General features: G+C 35.6%; 1 protein-coding gene across 1 annotated transcript; it reads left to right on the top strand.

Annotated features, from left to right (window-relative positions):
* Window positions 1-3,673: 3,673 nt before the first annotated feature.
* Window positions 3,674-21,760, top strand: LOC136416325 (uncharacterized). The gene is made up of 15 exons (XM_066401438.1): window positions 3,674-3,775; window positions 14,045-14,238; window positions 14,291-14,429; window positions 14,482-14,781; window positions 14,839-14,983; window positions 15,049-15,212; window positions 15,268-15,551; window positions 15,623-15,662; window positions 15,813-15,935; window positions 18,692-18,894; window positions 18,951-19,089; window positions 19,355-19,654; window positions 20,503-20,653; window positions 20,754-20,917; window positions 21,379-21,760. The coding sequence occupies exons 2-15, from the start codon at window positions 14,051-14,053 to the stop codon at window positions 21,673-21,675; spliced, it is 2,637 nt and encodes an 878-aa protein (XP_066257535.1). The 5' UTR covers window positions 3,674-3,775; window positions 14,045-14,050; the 3' UTR covers window positions 21,676-21,760.
* Window positions 21,761-22,365: the final 605 nt, after the last annotated feature.

Genomic DNA, 22,365 nt, shown 5'->3' with positions numbered 1-22,365 from the left:
CCCTTCAAATAAATGAGTTCTTAATTACTTCTTTATTTAATAAAAAAAATTCTAAAATAGCTTGCAAACGCATGCATTGCATATGGCATTCCTTTTTTCAGAAGTGAACCAATGATGTACTGCCATACTGAATACTCTGTAACTTTAGAATTCTCGGTGGATTCAGATTAATGGTAGTGCCCAGGTGGTAAGCCTTTGCGACATCCGCTGTCTGCAGGAGAGCACTGATTGTCGACCACACATTTACAGATATATTACTTTATAAAACATACGGTATTGACATCTACCATATTAAGACTGAGGTTCTCTTGATATCTTTTTCACACCAACAATTTTATGGGTTTCAAATTATGTCACGCAAGTACTCGTCCCGAAACTTATAAGGGAGTCATTAGCGTCCTTTGATTGATGAGTGTCCGAACACAATGTCAGCAAATGTTCGACTATGGTACATAAATCAAGAAAAAACAGCCTAAACCTGCAGGTATCTACTTCGTCTGAACGAATTCGTCATGCTGTTTATGACTCTTTAACTAACTTTAAGGTATTCAGTACCTACTCATTCCTAGTGGCTACGATTAACAACATATTATACCGGCATAATAACCATATTTCTCTCTCCTGCAAGTAATTTCCCACCTAGCTCCGGATGGCAAAAATTTACCTTCGACCAGCGTGACCATACTTTAAAGAGAGGTACCAATATTTCAATAATCAGCGGTGTATATTTCAATGTAAGGCTGGTCTTTCCGGATTCCATATGTTTTACTGCCAATCGGAGTTAATTTCATCTTCTATAGTTTATGAGCATGATAGTCAATAATTTGTTTCGGACATTGTGCCGAGAGAACTAATAATAATTCAGTTCTATGAAATGTTAATTTCGCATCGTACTAAGCCTTTTATTGCTCTTAAAGATCAATCTAAAAGGCAACTTCTGGTTACTCATTCTGGTACCTCGATAACAATTGATCAGAGCAGCAACCTCTTTGACAAGAACTTTCCGCAATAAGTTCACGACGTAGTAATTATTACTGTCTAAAATCACGTAGTTCCACAATGGATCGGCCGAGAGTTAAGTTCACGACAATCGTGATCGAACTAATAATTAAAACAAATGCAATTATGGTGGCTGTCCGCTTTTCGGTACGGCAATCTGTTCGTGTAATGACCGTTTTCCCAGTTTCTAGGACAGCCTTGTCCGAAGCAATCATAGAGAACGACTTATTTTTGCCATTAATGGCCACTTCGCCACTAATCGTTTATCTGCTGAAATTGTGCCAATTATTACTTCGCCTCTTGATGTCAAATAATTTGCACCTAGAGAACATTAAGGAGGAACATATTTATTTTATGTGTCTATACAGGGTGCGGCTTTGATTAAAATTGGGACAAAATTACCACGTAGTCTGCGTGAATGAAATAATACTTGTAAAATTACCGTCGATCGTCTGCTCTTTCTTTTCTTGTGAAAGAAACTCTTAAATTTATGTATATAAAAATAATCGTTCATAAGATGCAACAAAGAAAAATACATTTGAAAATGGTCCAATAGAGTGGGGGAAGTGAAAAGGGAGCGGCATTTTTTGGCTTGTCTTCAGCATGATCCAGTTATGACGGTTGTCATACCATCTTGCCGGAATGTGTTGCAGTTTTTCGTTATTCTTGTCATAATTGTTGCGCTCGAACATTTTTCTTGCAGTTTTTGTATTGATCCCTTTATCTTCATGCGTCAACGATCGAAACTGGTTTATTCTTTTATTAATTTCAATTCTCATATTTTGAACCCACTTGATGAATGTTATTTTTTTCTTATTTGTTATTCCCAAGTTTTTCACGTCAGCTTTTGCGTGTTTAGTCATGGTGTATTTTACATGCGTGACTGAGTAAACTATTCATTTTGGGAATTCTGCTTTAAAATGGCGATTTGAGAGCAGAAGTTGGTTTTTGTGGCATTTAATGTTACTCCCCATTTGTAGAATCATATCACTCTGAAGTCCGTTAGTGTCTAGAATCCATCTACCGTTTCTCAGTCATTTTGTTGAGTACAATAAGTGCAGTATCATCGTATTGCAATATGAATACTGTTTTGTCAACGCTAATCTTTAGATTCTGACACAGCACGTGATGTGAATTGCTAATTTCCACATTTCTGACATTGATAACATCTAAACCAAAGGACGTTTAAGTTAACGACAATATCTCTTCAAATGCTCTGAACGACACTGAGATCTTCCCTTCAATGCTGTTTCAGAGCAAAGGAAAAAAAACAGTTAAAATATTTTCATGACTAACACATCCTCCAAACATTCCTATCTTGAGATCGGTCTGATTTCTCTTCCACGACGATTCATATTCTCCGTGCGGGCTACATCGAAATTCTCGAAAGGTTATGAGCAACTCTTTGAATTCGATTTTCAATTATTCTTGTTCAGATTATGTGGGGTATAATCATCAGAATCGAGAATTGTCTATGGTTTGTCCTGCTAGTTGTTGTATTCTTGTGTCCGACTGATGTCTGTTCACTCTTAATTTTCAATTTTTGTCTTTATATGAGTCCCGCTGTGTGGAGAATTTTTTATTCCTTCCTTGCTTCACGGGGACAGCGACTTTGCAATCCCTGCAATCGAGTCCTGTTTTTCCTAAGTAGTGCGTGAAGAGATTGTGTGGGTCTGAGTTACTTAAAATTTTTGTACTTTAGAATTGTCATATGTAAGTTGAGACAAACCGAATCCCCTACAAACCTTCTGTGTGAAAAATAAAACCTCCAGAAATAGTAGGAGTTTCTACAAATTTCTAGAAAAAACTTCAACTACTTACTAAAAGTCTAAATTAGGAGTACACGATGAACTAGGGAGAAATAGAAATAAGTAGAATAGAATCAGGGTAACCAACTCCGGAGGAGGGATAAAGAGGTAACAGATGCAGCAGGCAAAAGTACAACAGAACCGGAATTACCCAAAAAGACAGTAGAAGTTGTAAAAACATAACAAATGAGGAGAATGCAGAATCGACTAGCAAAAGACGAGTGAAGTATATAGTAACTACTTGTAGTTCTCTCCCGCCTTGACGATATATCCCTCAGGATCAGTTCCGAAGTAGAAGGTTTTTCATTTCGGGAGTTTTTAGTGGATAGGTGCTTCGACAAATTCCACCGTCAGAACACCAGAAGGTCTTTGTGAGATTTTCCTCATGACAAAACAAAAAATGGAAAGACTCGGTAAATTATTTAGCTACTTATTCACCTCGTCTCTATGCTATTTTTTATAAGTAATTTTAAATTAATGCCAGTCAGCTTAAGACACAAGTCTCCAGACTCGCTCGAATATAACTGGTAAGTAAACACCACTGTATATTTACTTACCAATTACATTGATAAGTGGTTAGTATTTACCAATCATGAATAGTTATCCGCTTGAATCTAATACTGGGTTTATGTAGTGCATAACGTGATAGAAAGTTAGTGTTATAGATAATCCTGTTTTTATTTATATAGCAGATGGCATATACATACATAACATAGAAAGACATATTTTTAACTTTCTATGCAATTCTCGTGCATCATGTTAGGCGTTATGCGGTATAGCAACTCAGCATTAAATTTCTGAATGATCAATCTAGTGATCAACATCGCCATTTTTTTTAATGTCAAAATGTCATACGTCATAAACATCTGAACATTCTCACGAATTGATTAATATAACAAGTAAAACAGTGATGTGAGGTTAAGTTGGGCAAATGTTTTTGTAGAGTTTCAGTTTAAATTACATAAGAGGTAAGATTAAATGTATATTTATTTTACCTGAAATTCGAAGCCGAATAAGATGTCGTACTGTTGCAAACCGTTCTGTTCTTGTTATTGCAAACTATACTCAAGTTTGTTTATTTTCATCCACCAAAGTAATGAACTAATCGTCATCGCCATATAAATAAAAAACAATCGCGCATAAGACGTGTAGCGCCACGTATCGATAACGTCTGTAATCTCCAAGAATCCACGTTACAATATTACAGTTTCCTACGTAATGAATCATTCACGCAATAAGTGCACTAGTGAAATAGAATTCACAGTGCCAATATACCGAATGCATAGCTCGTTCCTTTCGATCTTAATTGGGATATGATGGGAATAAAATAGCGAAACACGAAATATTTGGGTTCGAATTATTTCAGTTTAAGTGAAATATAGAAAGATATTTCAAAGGGAATATATATAAATGATACACTGCATGTTTTTTCTATGGTCGGTGAAGGTATCTGGGAAACTATCAGAGTCAAAAAATCGTTAAAATGCGGAAAGAATCGCAGTTTTAGACACCTTTCGTCTATTTTTTTTATAGTGCGTGACTGATTGGATATTAAAAAAACATTTTTGCCGATTTATCTGTTACTTCCATCGATATAGTTGCGTTATTATTGGTTTTAGAGTAGTGATGTAGAGAATATTCGCCTTACTGCAATATACACCAATAAAAAAATTATCATTTCGATTTGTTTCACCTCACAAGAATAAAATTTTAAATGTTATTTTAACATTTAAAACATAATATTTAAAATTATATAAATTGTGTCGAAATTAATTAATTAATTAAAATTAACTCCCAAAAGTTCTACCCCATACCTTCGCGACAGCTTGTATAATTTTAATTATTCTTTTACCTGCTTCATTAAAAATAATATTTTATGAAAAATTACTATTTTATCTAAACAACGAAAATGTTGAAAATCGTATTTTTAGTCCTGACAAGAGCTTTCAAATTATCACCCAAATTATTCTACCTCATTTCTATAATTTTACAATAAAGAGATATTAACGTGTCTCAAAGCCATTTACCTCGAAATAAATTTAACTTCAATACTGCTCAATGCATGGCAATGGATTTAACTAAAAATGTCACCGAATGAACCTCAGTAGATGGTCAGCAACAACCAGCTGGAACTAAACAAGAGATCTTCTTTATTTCAGCAAGAAACTTGCTATGGGACATGATGACAAGACCAACAACAAATCCAAGAAGTACAAGATCATAATTTTGGGACTGATCATCCACTTTCTCCTTCTGTTTGCTGTGTTCGACATATACTTTGCCAGTCCCTTAGACCATGGCATGCGATCAGTGAAATCCATCGCGGAACCACCTGCGAAAAGACTTGTTATATTCATAGCTGATGGATTGCGAGCAGAAGCCGTGTTAGATAGTAAGCTAGACAGAATACCATTCCTCAAATCAGTAATTGAAAATAATGGATCATGGGGTGTTGCCCATACCAGAGTACCCACAGAATCCAGACCGGGACACGTAGCTTTGCTTGCAGGCATTTATGAAGATCCCAGCGCCATTATGAAAGGCTGGAAGGCCAACCCAGTTTTCTTCGATTCTATTATTAACCAAAGTTCGAATGCTTGGGGTTGGGGGAGCCCTGATATCCTCAACATCTTCAACAAAGACAACTTGCCCCACATACGTATGCACACGTACAGTTCTGAGCTCGAGGACTTTGGAGAACAAGACACGGGGCTGTTGGACATGTGGGTTTTTAATAGGGTCGAAAAATTTCTTCTTGAGGAAGTTGGCAAATGTATGACAGCCTGTGAAGATTTTTATGCAAGCGGCAACGTGTTTTTTTTGCATTTGCTAGGCATTGATACAGCTGGTCACGGCTACAAACCACATTCCAAAGAGTATGTTGAAAACATTCAGTTGGTGGACAGGAATGTTAGAAAAATATCTCAGATGTTTGAAAAAGTATTCAGCGACAAAAAAACTGCGTATGTGTTCACAGCAGATCATGGAATGACCGACTGGGGTTCCCATGGAGCTGGATCTCCGCATGAGACTGAGGCTCCTCTAGTTGCATGGGGGGCAGGAATTCGCCGACAATCATACAGACAAGACCTAAAGCAGATTGACTTAGCTCCACTATTATCCTCTATTATCGGCACCAACATCCCTAGCAACTCTTTAGGAGCTGTTCCTTTGGAGTACATCGACATGCCCGAAGAGTCATTAGCGGAAATTCAAATGGCTAACACACTTCAGCTCTTGGAATTATTTAACATCAAACGACTACGAACGGAAGCAAATGCCTTGATATTTATACCCTATAAAGGATTAACATCAGACGTGTTGGATGAAACATTAGTTGTTTTGAAGAAAATGCAGGAGGATCAAGAATTTAAGGAGCTAATCAACGAGTGCAGACGCTTGGTTGAAGTACTTATAAACGGACTTGATTATTATCACAACTATTACCAGTATCCTCTGCTGATTTCTATCTCAATCGGATTTATTGGGTGGATTTCGTTTTTAGTGGCATCCGTGTTAGATAACCACGTACTCGTCAAGAGTTCTTTTATTTCTCCAGGTATTAAAACGATGGTCGTAAATATGGTACCTGTTGTGCTGTGTTATATGCAAAACTTTCCTTTCTCTTATTACGTGTATTTTTGGTTTCCCTTTGGAGTGTTTTCTCTACTTCTCGGTAATCAACAATTCTCCATTTTTAGTTCATTTCGGTTAATTTCCATAGGAAAAATTATTAACGTTCTAATTTATATCGCTGGCATAGAGCTGCTAGTGCTAGGATTTTTTACCAGAACTTCGTTTTCGATTCTGTCAATGTTGATTGGGATTTGGATTTTGCCTCCAGAGGCATTTGGAAAATTTGCGAATAGACATGACAAAATTCTTTGGCTAATTTTGTGCCTGATTCTGTCAATTTTTCCTCTCTTCCCTGTGATGAAAACTACCTTCAATTTGTCAATGTATTCTTTAGGGGCCATCACATGGGTTTTGCTTTTTTACGAAATGTTTTCTAGGCTTAGATATCAACATCAATTGAGGAGTATTACGATACGATACAGTATATTTTATGTCCAATTTTTATGCTTAGTTCTAGCGATAGTTTACAGCATTTCCATAGAGTACGGGTTAATACCCAACAACTCTTCTATTAAATATTTTTCCTGGCCTCTTCTTGTGATACCGGTCTGCCTCATTCCATTTACGAGCACCTTTGTGGCAGTCAGATTACTAGGGACATTTTTCGGTTTTGCACCCTTTTACCTACTTGTTTCTTCCAATTTTGAGGCTTTTTTCTCTGCAATCTACGTCGCCGTCTTGTGCAATTGGTTGCTCATCGAGAGCAAATCATTCAGTGCAAGTGACTCAACTAATCTTCTTTATTACGTTAACTTTGATGCTTATAAGAGTAAAACCAAAATCACACCTGATATGTTCCGACGGACTTTTCTTTTTATGGTGTTCATTTTTATAGGTTTCTTTGGAACTGGCAATATTGCCAGCCTAAACTCTTTCGATCCCATGTGGGTTCGAGCCTTTCTCACAGTATTCAGTCCTTTCAAAATGATGGGACTAATTTTGTTGAAAATCATGGTTCCTTTTCTGTTCACCTGCTGCGTTTTTAGAGCCATCAACTCGATAGGGAAAGAAAATATTTTACAAATGTTTTGCATTATTTTGATTTATTCAGATCTCATGGTTTTGCAATTTTTATATCTTATTACCAATGTTGGCTCGTGGTTAGATATCGGTTCAAGTTTGTCCCATTTCATCATTATGGAAGGTTTTGTCATAATTTTATTACTCTTATATGGTCTTGCTCACTTGCTTACCACCACCAAGTTATATTAAAGAAAAATGACTCATTTTGTATTGATTTTTAAATTAGCTGTTTATTGATCCCAATTATCTTAAATAAATTGTGTTGTACAGAAACAGTTGATGTGGGTTTGAATCGAATACTCTTCTACTTTAACTATGCATTCAAAGTAAATTAGCTTCCCAATATGCATCGCGTGGCATAAATAATGGTACCTACCTGTTTATATAGGGCATGCTTAAAAATCCATAATTTAATATTTACTTGGACGACAAAGTGGGGTTTAAGAATGACAAACTACACAAGGAAAAAATGACTGGAAAATTGCCTTCTTTAAAAAATAATAATTTTAAACCTCAGTTAAAATAATTAAACAAGAAAATATAAAATGAAATACATTATATTTGTTCTTCTCAAATGCCCACTTTATTCCTCACATTAAATGATGGCTTACACCTCGCTTCCCGCCACTATTCGATCCATGTAGGATTGCCGTGGCCAAATAGATTTTCCTCGAAATTTGAACAATAATGATTGTTGTGGTCGTTTCTTTTTATTGATTGACATTTCCCTATAATTATATGGTTTTACGACGATAAACCATTTCAGTCTCTACTTTTTCCGTCCAGAAACTTCATTCATCATAAAGAAGGAGGAATATATCCATTGATCATCCATCTTTTAGTTGAGAATTTAGACAGGTAGGTTCAATATTAATATTAAAATGCGCTAAAGCCCATCTTAGATCAACGAATTTCTCGTATGTACAAGAGATTGGACGATTTGCAAATGTCTCAAAAAATCTCCAGTATTATTTCAAAATAAAGTTTGATGTAAATAATTTTAAAAAAATTTAAGGCCTTGGCCATACAATCGCTCAATACCTTACTTCAAACTTGTAATGCAACTACTCTCGTTGAATTGATCCTACATGAGCTGATCACCATTCACCACCTGTTTTATACTAAAAATCAGGTATTTCATTACTAAATAACACGTATAATCACAGTAATACACTGTAGATCCAGTTCCAATTTAAGAACAATTAAATTTTTGTTAGTGTCTCCGAATCAAAAATTATACAAATGTGTCACAAACATGTAACATTTGGTTCTTGAATTCTCCTCCGAATATAACTAATGTATCGAAAATTCTAAAAAATTGTGGACCAGTATGCATCAGTTCTGATCACGATATATATCTGTTAAAAATACGATTTGGATCTGTAATTTCATTTCCTCGCTAGAACATGAAAGTATTCTCATGTTCATTCCCGTTGTTTGCAATACCAATTGAATCGTGATTAAAAGGTAAAACTGGATGGATCATGTATACCGATCATAATTTAAAACCGAAGAAAGTTTATGGGGCGGAATCATTACGCATTTTCAATTATTTGCGAGGGTTGTTCTGTTGGATCTCAACCCGATCAGGAATACCACAAAATTCCACTGATGCTCATCAAGTCCCTAAATTCTTGAAATTCAATACCGTATTTCAATAACATCAAAAAATACGTCGAAATTGGACCACTTTCTTTCGACTTGTGATTTTGGATCAAAATACAGTCACGTGATCAGGTGATTTTTAAATTACTTTTTGCATTTTGATCTGAAATCACAAGTCGAAAGACGGGGGGCTTTTGTTGATAAGATAGGAAAAACTTTAATTTATTTGAAAATATTAAAATTCATAATTACTTGAATGGTATTTCAGAACTCCTTGGGAGTCCAGAAAATCTAAAATTGCAACAAACAATGACAAGTTTGAAAAAAATTATATCAATTTTGATATGTTGAAGTGGGTTTGGATGAAACGGCTCCAAGTTTGTAGTTGGCAGGTACCAATTTTTTTGAATATGAACATTCTGAAAACTTTTATTTAAATAACAATTCACAAAAGCAAAACCTACAACTACAAGTGTGTAAAAAGCAGACTCATTTAAAAGCAATACATTTGTTTTACAAGAGCTATCAGATATACCCCCGAACATGCATAGAACGACCAAAGAAGCACTATCACACCTTGCATGCCAGGCAGGTGTTGTTGAAGTCAGATCTGGTGATAGTTTGAGTTACGAACTCGGAAACGGGCACTTCGAGCCGTTTTCTTGAATTAATTTCGAATCTGAACCACACGACTCAGATACAATGCCGTTTTCGTACGAATTTATTCACCTTTACCGTTACCAACCTCGGTTTCCTATACTAATACATTTGTTTTTTAGCTGTTGATACATACGTGTATACAACTGTTTATCGAAAATCTTAGAAAGAAGTGGTAAAGCGAACATCCACGATTGAAACACGTGCAACTCTTAAAGGACATTTTGTTCTGGGTTCTTCTTGGGTACTGCATAAATTAGAATATGGTAGTTCTCTTTGAATTTATGTGGTGTTTGCAAAGAAAAGAAATATCATTATCAAGCTAAAGATTATGTTAATGAAAATAAAAAAATGCATGAAGATTATATTTTAATTAAAACAAACTGTATTCATAGTGGTACCTATAACCTAATACAATCGCTAACTATTTTCCCACACTGTTATAAATTGCCTACTTAATCCTGAGGATGTTGGTTAAACAAGTCATAACGGTATGATAAATCATACTTAAAGCAATAAAAATTGTTTTTCATTTAATTAGGTAGGTACTCATCATTATCACATATTTCTTATGCAACTTAAAGAAGGTAAAAAACAAACTATTACTATTCTTACGTACCGCTCTCTTCCAAGGTTTCTCAAGTATTCAAGATTTTTAAAACAAAATGAACAGAGTCTATCATCTATAATAGAGAACTTACACTGTTGTAAGTTTGTTAAAATCTCTATATTTAAGCAACCTGCTGCTTAATCTATATGTATACATATCCACAGGCTAAACCACCTCGGCAAAAAATTACTAAATTTACTTGGTGATTCTGGAAAGTTTTCATTTGTGCTTTTTTTACATTTCTATATTGATTTATTACTTGCTACGCTGCAGTAGAGGGATTAAAAGAAGAATTAATCATACTATTATCACATATAATATGATTTATATAGTGTGTTTATGAGTATATAGTATAGAGTACCCACCAGTAATAGCCCTCCTGAAATGTTATATCCATTCAAAAAGTCCAACAAATTGGAATGATTGCTAGGATCATTAAGAAAGCTAAGACGATCACATATGTGTTGATTTTTTTATCAAACCACAAGATTCTATTTTGTTATTTACATCTCACTGTAGATCCTTTCAGCAATAGTCTGAAGGTATGCATTTCCCAGAACACTAATAGAAGTATTGAACATATAGTTGACATTCAAACCCTGATCTATATGACCCTGGGAAGCAGCATTCAAGATGTCATAGAAGCTAAACGCACCTCGCTACGTTATAGGCCTAAATATTCCCCCAGCTTCACCAAAAAGCACCAAATTTACATCCACAATCTGATAGATATATCAGCCTCATTTGCACTTGCATTCTCCACATACACCCTCAAGCACATAAATACCTCATCTAAAGTTGTTTATGCTTCATGCATCATCTGCTTGAAATCAAACGATTCCATCATATCACAAAAGCTCAGTTTGAGAAACCCCATCATCAAAAGGAATGTTAGTGGTCAGCTACAATCGTTCCTACGGATCGGTCAAGGCAACAGCGCCAGGAACGGAGTCAAAATGGCCTGCAAGTGGGCGGAATGAAGGTAAAATATAGAATTTTACAAACCTCATTCTAGTGCCTACGTAAAATACTCTTCAACATTATAGATGTCCACTATGTTAGCCGGAAACACGTCCAAAACGTAAAATGGAATATCGCACGAATCTGTTGAAGTACATTGTACACTATTCTGCTTTTGAAAGGGCTTGCTCAAAGAGGCATGAGGATACCTTAGATAGTCCTCCATGGGTGCCGTGGGATATATGGGGTGATAACTATCAACTTTGTTGTTAATTATTATCCCGTAACATGCTTTCTAATTATTTTAATTACATTCCATTATAAATAAAATAGTAACAGTAATTTCTTGTAAAAATCAAAACAAATATTTTTGAGGTTATGACGAAGTAAATGAAAGAAATATCTGGGGAAACATTTATCTCTCTCTGACTCGTGCAACTAGGGAATCCGAGACAATGATAGACAAATGATGGGATCGATTCGGCTTCAAGGATTAATGCTGTATTACATATATTGACGTCCTTATCTGGCTTTCGTCTCGGCGCTTTAGTACTCTGTCTTACCTGCGATGACCGACCGGCCTACTTTTCTTCTGGGCTATCTCTTTGTTAAGTACAACATCCCCTTTAACTGGCGTTAAATCACTTGAATGCGGAATGTTTGGAATGTGGCATCAGTTCGGGAATTCCGGATATAACCGGCTCTTAGAGGCGCTACTATTATTTTTATTGAAGAGGCGTGACCTTCAAAATATTCAAGGACACTTAGACACAGTTTTAATTAATTTTTTAGAAAACTAAAAGAAATAAATATTTAAAACCTTATATCGTTGAAATCAGCTCAAAGAGGGCTAACTGATGAGATTATAAAATATCCGTGTTCCTTTACAAGATTTAAACTTAAATTTACACATCAAAATCCGTGTTATGCGAAAAATTATAATTCTTCTGAAAACACAAATTCATCTTTGGGACTTAGAAAAAATTTACAACGAAATGAACTTTCCGATATTTATTTTTAACGAAAAACAAAAATTGAAACAACGAGAACTGTTTCAACCATTTTAAAATAAGCAAAAAATTTCATAAAAAATACATTTTTTTCGTAAAGTGAAAAATAATAAACCTTCTCGTTTTGGCAATCCCTAGAGACATAGTATACAAGGTGTACCAGTTAAACATGATCATTAGAAGTATCTGGACAACCATCAAATATAAAAATCCGAAAAAATTCACATAAATCTTTATCGACCTGATCTAGCTCTGGAAAATATTTTCAACTTTGTGACACTTCTGGTTATACTGGCAGTAGCTACCAAGTTCGTTATTTTATATGAAACCCCCATTTTTTTGGATTTATTGTTAAATTTTAAGGTCACTTTATGTAAGGTGTATTATCTTTAAAATTTACCGTTTCCGAATTATTCCCGAAAATTTTCGGAGCTGCAAGGTCTCGCGGAAATCGGTATTGTGCGCTAATCGCCGCAAATTTTGGAATCGATCTTCTGGGACTTCAAAGGGATTTCACAAATTACATTTTGACGTATTTACAGTTTAAAAACGGTCCATCAGAACCTCCGAAATGGCATAACTTCAAACGTCAATAACTTGCTTATTTCAAGTGGAATGCCTCAATTTTCTCCACGGCATCGGGTTTAGAATTCAAAAATCTAGAACTTTTGTTAACATTAAACTTAGCCATTTCCGAGTTTCCGAAAATTACCCCCTTTTTGGCTCCTAGATGTTTCGATAATCATACCGATGACGTCAGCATAAACAAATGTTACGCGATGTCTGCTGACGGCCATTACGTAAGAAAAGTCATTTTGACAGTTTTTAAATTTTTTACGTACTGATGATTTCCATATTTCTAATAATGTGGTCCTCTGTTGTCCCTATCAAGAGGTATTTTTACCTTTCTTCGAATCAAAGTAAAATTGGCGATCCGAAACTTTTCCTATAATTACTTCTTTGATTCATTTCTTATGGGGCTTTCCAGAGCAAAAAGTACCATTCTCAATATTTCCAGCCAAATCAATCTTTTATTTTGTTTTTGGAAGGCCGTTACCTTTAGCGTACAAAATCTTACTTTTGTTTAATTTCTAAAAATTGTATACGTGGATATGGAGATCTCATGGGACAGGCTTATGATCTGAATCACAAAATTTCATTATTCACAGAAATACACGCCAATTATGAACAAGGTTGATACCGAAGATTCATCTAGAACAGTTTACTTGTTCTTTTATTCATTCATGTTCCTTCAGACTTTGATTGACTCCATTATTGCATTATTTTTGGCTGCCACGCCTCATTAAAATCTGGGCCGTGGCAAAATGTCGCAAATCACACAGTTAAGACTGGAGAGCTTCACATAAGCAAATATGATCACGAGATATGATTTACAGTCGTTATTCATTATTATCTATATTTTATTGTATATTTATCGACAAAACGACACTTCGGAGAAATAATTTTAAAGGTATGACGGAGTATATCATAAATTCCTTAATTGTGTAATTCTAAAATAACTGTAGTTACCTCTCAGAGTATTTCACAGCAAATTCACGTGGACAGATGCCATTTTTAAAAATTTACGTTTACAACTTCTAGATAGATTGATAAAGAAATAAATAACGTGAGTGAATATGTTTAAGAAATACAAGGCAATATCGCTGGAACCGCTAAAGTGAGTGCATCCCTGCTGTAAGTACTGTTCAAGTGCATAATGCACCATTTAGTTTCAGATCAATATGAAAATAGGGATTGTTGGGGCAGGAGCTGCAGGATTAGCTGCCCTTCGTCACTCTTTAGAACAAGGCCACAACTGCGTTGTTTTCGAACAAACCGACAAAATCGGAGGTACATGGAACCTCACAGACCTCACCGTAGTAGACCAGTATGGATTACCAATTCATTCGTCGATGTATCAAGGGCTAAAGTAAGGCTCCAAACTAAAGGAATGGAAACAGTGTCAATCTATATTTCCACAGGACCAACCTACCTAAAGAACTCATGGAATATGAAGACTTCCCCTACCAAGGGATTGACACCTCTTTTATTACTCAGAAAGAAGTTTTAGAATACATGGAGAAATTTGCTGAGCACTACAATCTTCTTCGACATATTAAGGTAAGAATTTGATTCTTTATACATGTACATCTATAAGAACCACTTTGTGTAGTTTCTAAGCCATGTGATCGAAATCAGTCCCCTTGCAAAACAAAAGTGGAGACTAAAAGAGAAATGCTTAAAGACAAATTGTCAAACTGAATATACGTTTGACGCAGTTATGATCTGTGTTGGTAACTACTCGGTAGCTAAAATGCCTAACATACCTGGTATGGAACTTTTAGGATCTAGGGCCATTCATAGCCACCACTATAGAAAACCTGACCCTTATGTGGGTAAAAAGGTTTTAGTGATTGGCGCTGGGCCCTCAGGAATTGACATTGCTAGGATCGTTGGAGAAGTTGCTGAGAAGGTAGGTTCTGGGTAGGCTGCAAATCGATTATTCTTATTATTGTATTTTACTATGAAGGTATTCTTGAGCTATGGAAACAACCTTTTCTTTCAAGCTCCAAATTTCGTCATTCATAAGCCGTTAGTTGCGAAATTTGAGGAAGGGAAAGCCATATTTGAAGACGATTCTGAAGAAGATTTTGACAATGTTATTTATTGCACTGGTGAGTAAAATATGCCTTTAACCAGAGATAATGATAATTTCTTTATTGCAAAACTACTTGTCCAGGCTATCAATATTGCTACCCATTCCTAACGAAAGACTGTGGCATTTCTGTGGATGATAACTGGGTGAAATACCTCTTCAAGCATGTAATTAACGTAGACCATCCAACAATGGGGTTAATTGGAATAACATTTAAAGTATGCCCATTTCCAACATTCGACATTCAGGTAGTAAAGCAAAAATACACGTTAATCCGATCAATAAGAACATAATTAAATTTAGGTTCGCTTTTTCCTTGAATTTATTAAAAATACTGCCAGATTCTCCAGAGAAGAAATGATTCTGGATATTCTCAAGGATATTCACGCAAAGTCTGCAGCTCCCCACCAAGTCCACAAAATTGGAATGCCATTGCACCAAGCTTATTTCAATGATTTGGCCGACACAGTGAAAATCCGAAAAGTTCGGCCAGTGATACATAAACTTTATGAGCACCTTTGTAGTAATAGAAACATTGATAAGCGTTATAGGATATTAAATGATAATGAATTTGTAGAACTGGTTTAGTTCAAAATTGTTCTAAAACCTTGACCTAAGTAGGGTTATCTATGTGATAAAATGTGATATTTCGGTGCAGTTTGTTCATATTAGGAAAATCCGCATATTTCAGCTTTAATGCATCATAATAATAACTTGTTTTATACATTATTGGGAAGATGAATATAGAGACATTGTTGGGTGAAGGTCATTATCTAATACTATAAGAAACGTAGGAATATGTGTGAAGGCATATATAATTACAATATAAATTTTGCAACATTACTTAGTTTTTTGGAATAACGTATGTACACATTCGTATAGTGGATAAAGAATCAAAAAATTATTCAAAAAAGGTTAAAGAAGACGAAGAAGAAGAAGAGACTATAATCATTCCTTCCAGATTAGCTCAGGTCAGTTTCTCAAGGAGTTCTAATCTGAAAATCAACGCTTTGCACTAATAGAGCAATTTCTAATATGTTAAATCAGCACTCAGTGATTCATTATCAGTAAGAAGAGAATGAATTTTCAAATTGAACATCAGAGTGTAAAATTTGACGCTCTTGTCTTAGGACCTGTTTCTGCTCTTCCTAAGGTGCCCATTGATTGAGGGATAATACAGGGTGATCGAAAATATATGAACTTTGAGGATTGAAGCGATCATGTAAACTTAATTTTACTACTCTCATGAAACACGCATCTCACATTATCTATTAATGTTTAGCAATAATAAACTCAAATAGTCATTAACCGACCATTTGCAACCCTGTATATCGACAATGGTGCGTTATTGAACGTGAATCTATTAGCATTTTTTAAATTATTCTGCAGAGCACTACCTCTCCCTGAAACATTTCAATGATGATATGTTGCATTCTATATATGAGTGTCGAAGAAAATGGCCTGGATGTTAACATGGAAAGGTGTTAATATGGAAATCTTTCCTCCCTATCAGTATTGCTTATTTTGTTAATTTAATGCATGTATAACTATATTTATTATCTGCTCGTATGTTGCAATAGACGAGCGAATTCTATTGCCTTCTTTTATGGTTTTTAACACATTAGTCGAGTTCTTGTTGAGGCATTTTACTGTGACGCTGGAAATATCGTTCATCGGAACCACGTGGCTCTTTAGTCATGTCGTGCTCCAAATTGCATGATCCTCTGAAGTACAGGTGGTACATTTTATAAGAAGTGGTGACTTGCCAAACGTCGTTCTGTATGGTCCTTGGTATGTGTCGCATTTAGTTGGTTGTTTGCAGCCTTCGGTATGATTAAACAGGTTCCATCGGTTGCATGGAGAAAGAATAAGTGCTTACTCTCAACTATCCTGAATAGTTTTCCCAAAAACTGCACGTTACAGTCATTCCTTAGTCTCTTATATCGTCGTATCCCAACCGTTTTTGAAATATTTAAAAAATATATAAAAAAAAGAAATTAACCACTTTCTATCTTGGAAACGAAGCGGTTTCGGACCTAACTTTACTCAATCTTAATATTTGTTTTTATGAACTCTACATCTTCTGAAAGTTTGTCGGTATATTTATGAAACACCCTTATACATACTATATATCCCAATTGTTCAAGTCCAGTTTTTCCCATTTGAAGGTAAACTGGACTTTCGTGGTGGCGGTGGTTGTAATGATGTTGAACATATGGGAAAAAGATGAATGTGGGTGTTATATATTTGTAGTTATCGTTTTGCTTCTTGTCTTGGTTGTTGGTTCCTGAGCTTCGTTTAATGCTGGTCTTTTTTCCTCGTTACTTGGGGTTGTAGAGGTAGAAAAGATAAAGTTAGGCTTCGTATCTCTTTTCGTTATTTTGGGTTGAAAGCCATCCTGAGAAATTGGGTCCGATTCGAATTATTGCGAGCTTTCAAGATGTCTCTTGTTAAAAAAAAAAACCCTGTATTGACTAGTTAACGAGATGTTTACTACGAATCCTTCGAATTCTTTCAGTAGTTTTATGGACACGAAGTGATAAAAAGTCTCTCTCTCTAGACACGTGTTATCTGCATCGAGGTTACTGCAAGACTCCCTTGTATTTTAATAGCGTATTAAATGCGCCTTTTTATGCGAATTGCAGAAATATCACGTTTTGTGGTATTATTATACGTGTTTCGAATTGTTTTCTTAAGGATCAGGATAAAACGACGGATTTAATACTTTAATAAATTTTATTTCCACACGCCGACATCAGAACGCCCGTCAGAAATGCCTCAAATTTGCCAATTTAAATCTTTCTGTAGCACGAATTTTAACTGAGATGGAATTTATTGAGTAAAATATAAAACTAGCAACACCCTGTAAATACGATAACCTGTTGTTAAGGTAGTAAAATAACGGTAATAGAGAGCCGTGCAGAAAGATAGAATCTATAATGGGTGTAAAAAGATTTTACATCGCATGAAGAAAGTAACTCTTAACGCATGAGCGTGAAATGTTACGCGCGAGTTTCAGGCGAGAACAACACTCACGCAAGTGTGTTAAGAAGTATTTTTTCGACTTTTGTACACTATTTTTCCGCGATCCTTATAAAAGTGATAATCCATATACGACAAAAATAAAGTTAAATAATCGAAAACAAATCGGGAATCGAACCCGGAAAAAGGTTACGCACGCTTCGCCAATTTTAATGCAAGAAACAACATTTTATTCCCATCGAATTGAAATTCTTGCAGACAGTACGATGCTGCAATTTGTTATTTTGTATTTATAACCAATTTTACAAATAATAAAATTATTAGGTATTTACATTACTTGATTTCTTATCAACAGCAATTTTATAATAGATTATTAAATCATATGGACTTCCTTGAAAATGCTAAATCATTGTTAGAGAGATTGTGGCAAGAGCAAATAACGTAAGTAGACAAGTCTCATATAAATTAATTTTTTATTTACTAATCTGTTAGGCGCAATTTTTCCAACTCCGAGTAATTTTCACCTGAGAAGTAATTTCCTTGAAAATGGAGAAATGGACCAATGGTCTGATTTCGTCATTTCCATGGAAATTATTTTGCTGAGAAAGTTACCAGGAGCTTCAAAAACCAGGTTTTTGTCCATAAGTCTACGTCTTCAAGTGTAATCTTGTGTTATCAGATATTACCAAACAATACAATGTTTTTTTTAGGTGATTTATAAAAAAGCGTTTTATATTAGTTTTAACACAGACGCATCCTTAAAATGAGAGTAGCCATTATAGGATGCGGGGCTGCAGGAATGTCCTCAATCAAACAGTGCTTGGACGAGGGAATAGAATGTGAGGCATTTGAACAAGGAACGAAAGTTGGCGGTACTTGGAATTATTATGAGCACATCGATGAAGCCAATATATTGTCTCAACATTCCTCAATGTATCAAGGCCTTGTGTAAGCGACCAACCTCAAAGTTTATCCTTATATTAAAAAATGCTAGCGAATTTCAGTACAAACCTTCCGAAAGAATTAATGGAGCTTAATGGATTTCCCTATAAGGAACAGGAAAACTCGTTTCTTCCTCAAGGGAAGGTTATTGAGTATCTGGATGATTATGCCGAACACTTCGGCCTCTTGAGTCACATTAAGGTAAAAATTATAAAATGGGAGATGCAGAAGTCTTTTTCCTAATTCTATGTGACGACTAGACACTTTTTCTCCTCTACAGGCTAACATAATAAGTAAAGTGATAAAAATACAGATAAAACGATGTAATTAGATCTCAAATTATTAATTATCTCTCAAAGCTATATTAACAATAACTTTATTGTCGGTCCTCTAGAATACGTAGAATTTCATTCGTTTTAATGATACTTATCCAAAGTGGGGTTCTCTGATTATTAACATATTCCAGTTTGATCACAAAGTAGAATTTGTCGATCCAACGCAAGATAACAAATGGACAATAAGCGTCCGAAATCTCAAAAACAATAAACTTATAACGAGTATTTTCGATGGAGTCATAGTTTGCAATGGTCACTATTTTGAGCCGATTATTCCATCCATTGAAGGAATGGAGCATTTCAAGGATAAAAGTTCTCATAGTCATTATGTTAAGACGCCTGATAAATTCAAAAACATGAAGGTGTTGGTTTTGGGAGGAGGTCCTTCTGGAGTGGATTTTGCTAGAATCGTTAGCCAAGTTGCAGACAAGGTTAGTTCAGGTTAGATGAGTTTTCTGTAGTCCTCGTAGAAGCGCAAATTGTTCCCGTATCGATGTTTGAAATTTACATATTTTATATTAATCTGGAATTGCAGAAGAAAAAATATACAGGGTGTTCATTTCAAAACGAAACACCCGAAATACCGCTTGACTGGGAGAAAAATTAAAAATAATAAAAAAATCTACTTAGACATCTAGGAAGAAGTGCAATTTCACATTAGAGAGAATTGTAACAGTCACTCCTCAACCCCGGCTACCCTCACTTTGATACTTCAAATGGCACTCCTCATCGAGCATCATTGTAAGTGCAATTCAATTTATGTAACTCGGCTCATATTTTGAACATTTGAAAAAATGAATTATTTGATCTCAACAAGCTATCTGCACTACTACGCGTTGTTCCTTCCAATTCCCGACTCCATTAACTGATTTCAGTTTTCTTGGCACAGTTACATAGTGAATTTAATTACGCTTGCAATGATGTGCCACTCACTAGGGGATGCCATTTGGAATATCAAAGAGAGGGTGGCTGGGGGTGATGGGGTGAATGATACAGTTCTCTCTGATGTCAAATTAAACTTCCCCCGAGAATCTAAATAGGCGTTTTTTTTTTTAATTCTCCTACCAATCAAGAGATATTTCGGGTGGTTCGTTTTGAAGTGAGCACTCTGTATGCATGTCATAGAAAAATCATATTCTCAGTTTTGGATGCTTGCTAGTCTCAACTGCGCTTCGTCTATCAATTTACGTCGGCCAAGAATATACTATTTGCCTTCTAGACACAGAATATACTATTCTGCAAAAGAATCAACGGGTTCTGAAATTAACATCATTTGCAGGTGTATTTTAGTTTTCGAAAAGACGAAGCATTTGGAAGACACCCTTCAGACAAATCGATTACTAAGCCAGGGGTCTCACAGATTAAGGAAAGTACTGTGGTATTTGCTGATGGAAGTGAAGAAGAAGTAGAGTTTATTATTTACTGCACAGGTAGAGGTTCATTCTTTGGTGCTCTTTCTAAAACTTCTTTGATACTCGGCCACTACCTGAAGCTTCAATGACATTCAAAATTTTTACTTTTTCATTATAGGGTTTGCAACAACATTTCCATTTTTAAGCAAAAAGTGTAAAATTGAAGTGGACGAAAACTGGGTTTATCCACTTTACAAACACACAATCAATATTGAACACCCCAGTATGGCGATTATTTCCATTGCAGCGCGAGTATGCCCTTTTCCCTTATTTGCCATTCAGGTAAATATCACACAGTGCGCACGGTGGCGGTCTTGTAAACAGCAAGAGATACGAGTCTTGTTAAACTGGAAAAAAATGTGCTATTTGAAGGTCAACAAAGTGCTGCTTCGAAATTTATATCATGAACGACCACTTTCTTGGATGCGCCAAAAGGAACCGAATATTTCAGTTTTCACTGTTCTTGAATAACTCAAAAACTGCTGAAGGCAGGAAAATAAACATTACAAAGACACTTTTTTATAAGAAATTTAAAATCTTTTATCAGACTTTCCGTATCATTCAAAATACGAAAATGTCTAATTTTGTGTTTGAACTTTTCCGGTTTGAAACATTGTCAATTCTAATTCTTTAAACGCAACAATTCTGCGAACTTAGCTATAAAAACTATCTAAAAAACTAAAAATCTTCTATACACTGCAAAAGATCGAGACACAAACTTTCACTAATATCACAAGTTTCAGGTGAGATTTTATCTGGCGTTCTTAAAGGGGCTCTGCGTGGTACCTAAGGAAGAAATGTACGACGATCTTCTAAAAGATAGGAAACAACGTGATGAGCTGGGTCTACCTAAAAGAATGGCTCATGACATAGGACCTTTTCAACTTGAGTACTGCCAGGATTTAGCGAACGTGGCTCAAATCAAGGGGGTGCCCCCCGTTATAGGACTAATGTTCAAATATCACATAAAGAACAACGGTCGAAGATGTAACTACAGAGTTCTTAATGATGAAGAATTTGAAACGTTCCCGATCGAGTAATGAGAATAATATGAACATATACATATCTACCTTAATTAAGATAAAATAACATGATAATTATCTAGCGCTAATAACTATTTCCGTATTAAACGCACAAAGTGATATATTTTCTCATGTGAGCTCTTTTTTGTTACGAGGGAAATCTTCGAAAGAGCCCCAGCCGGGTGTTCGAGCGGCCGGATAGTGTGGGAGCTTTTTCTTCTTGTCCCGTACCCACACCGGAGCTGTCCTTGGGAGATAAAGAATGTCCGGATCAGGGAAGTCTGGTTCGGTTTCCTTCTATTTATTTATTTATTTTTTTAATTTCATCTATTTAATTTTTTGAATTTGTGTCAATTTTCGGCAATACGTCCGTTTCTCTCCTTTTCTTCGATGATGTCGTAGATGACGTTGCTACATCGATCCCACGTCGTTTTGCTTTCTACCATTCCTGTCAAAAAGGTTTCTGAAGTCAATGCTCTCATGCTGCCTTTAAGCCTTTCCCTTTGAATCCGGAAATCAAGACGTTGAAAAATTCAGTGCTCAGCAGAATAAGTGATGCGTGAATTGCCAAAGTTCCCGGGACCGCTGAGGATCTGTCAGGTAGCCTTTGCGCCTGCGCGAAGCGCAGACCGAGAGGTCAGGAATTAGTCTCTCAGTCTACCGATCTTTCTCCTCCAGACTTGTTCAGTGTGTCTGCGAATCTTGGAT

This window comes from Euwallacea similis, chromosome 22 (genome assembly GCF_039881205.1).
Source record: "Euwallacea similis isolate ESF13 chromosome 22, ESF131.1, whole genome shotgun sequence".
Taxonomy (NCBI): Eukaryota; Metazoa; Arthropoda; class Insecta; order Coleoptera; family Curculionidae; genus Euwallacea; species Euwallacea similis.
The sequence above is the reverse complement of the archived record's forward strand: the minus strand, read 5'-3'. Positions and strand labels throughout refer to the sequence as shown.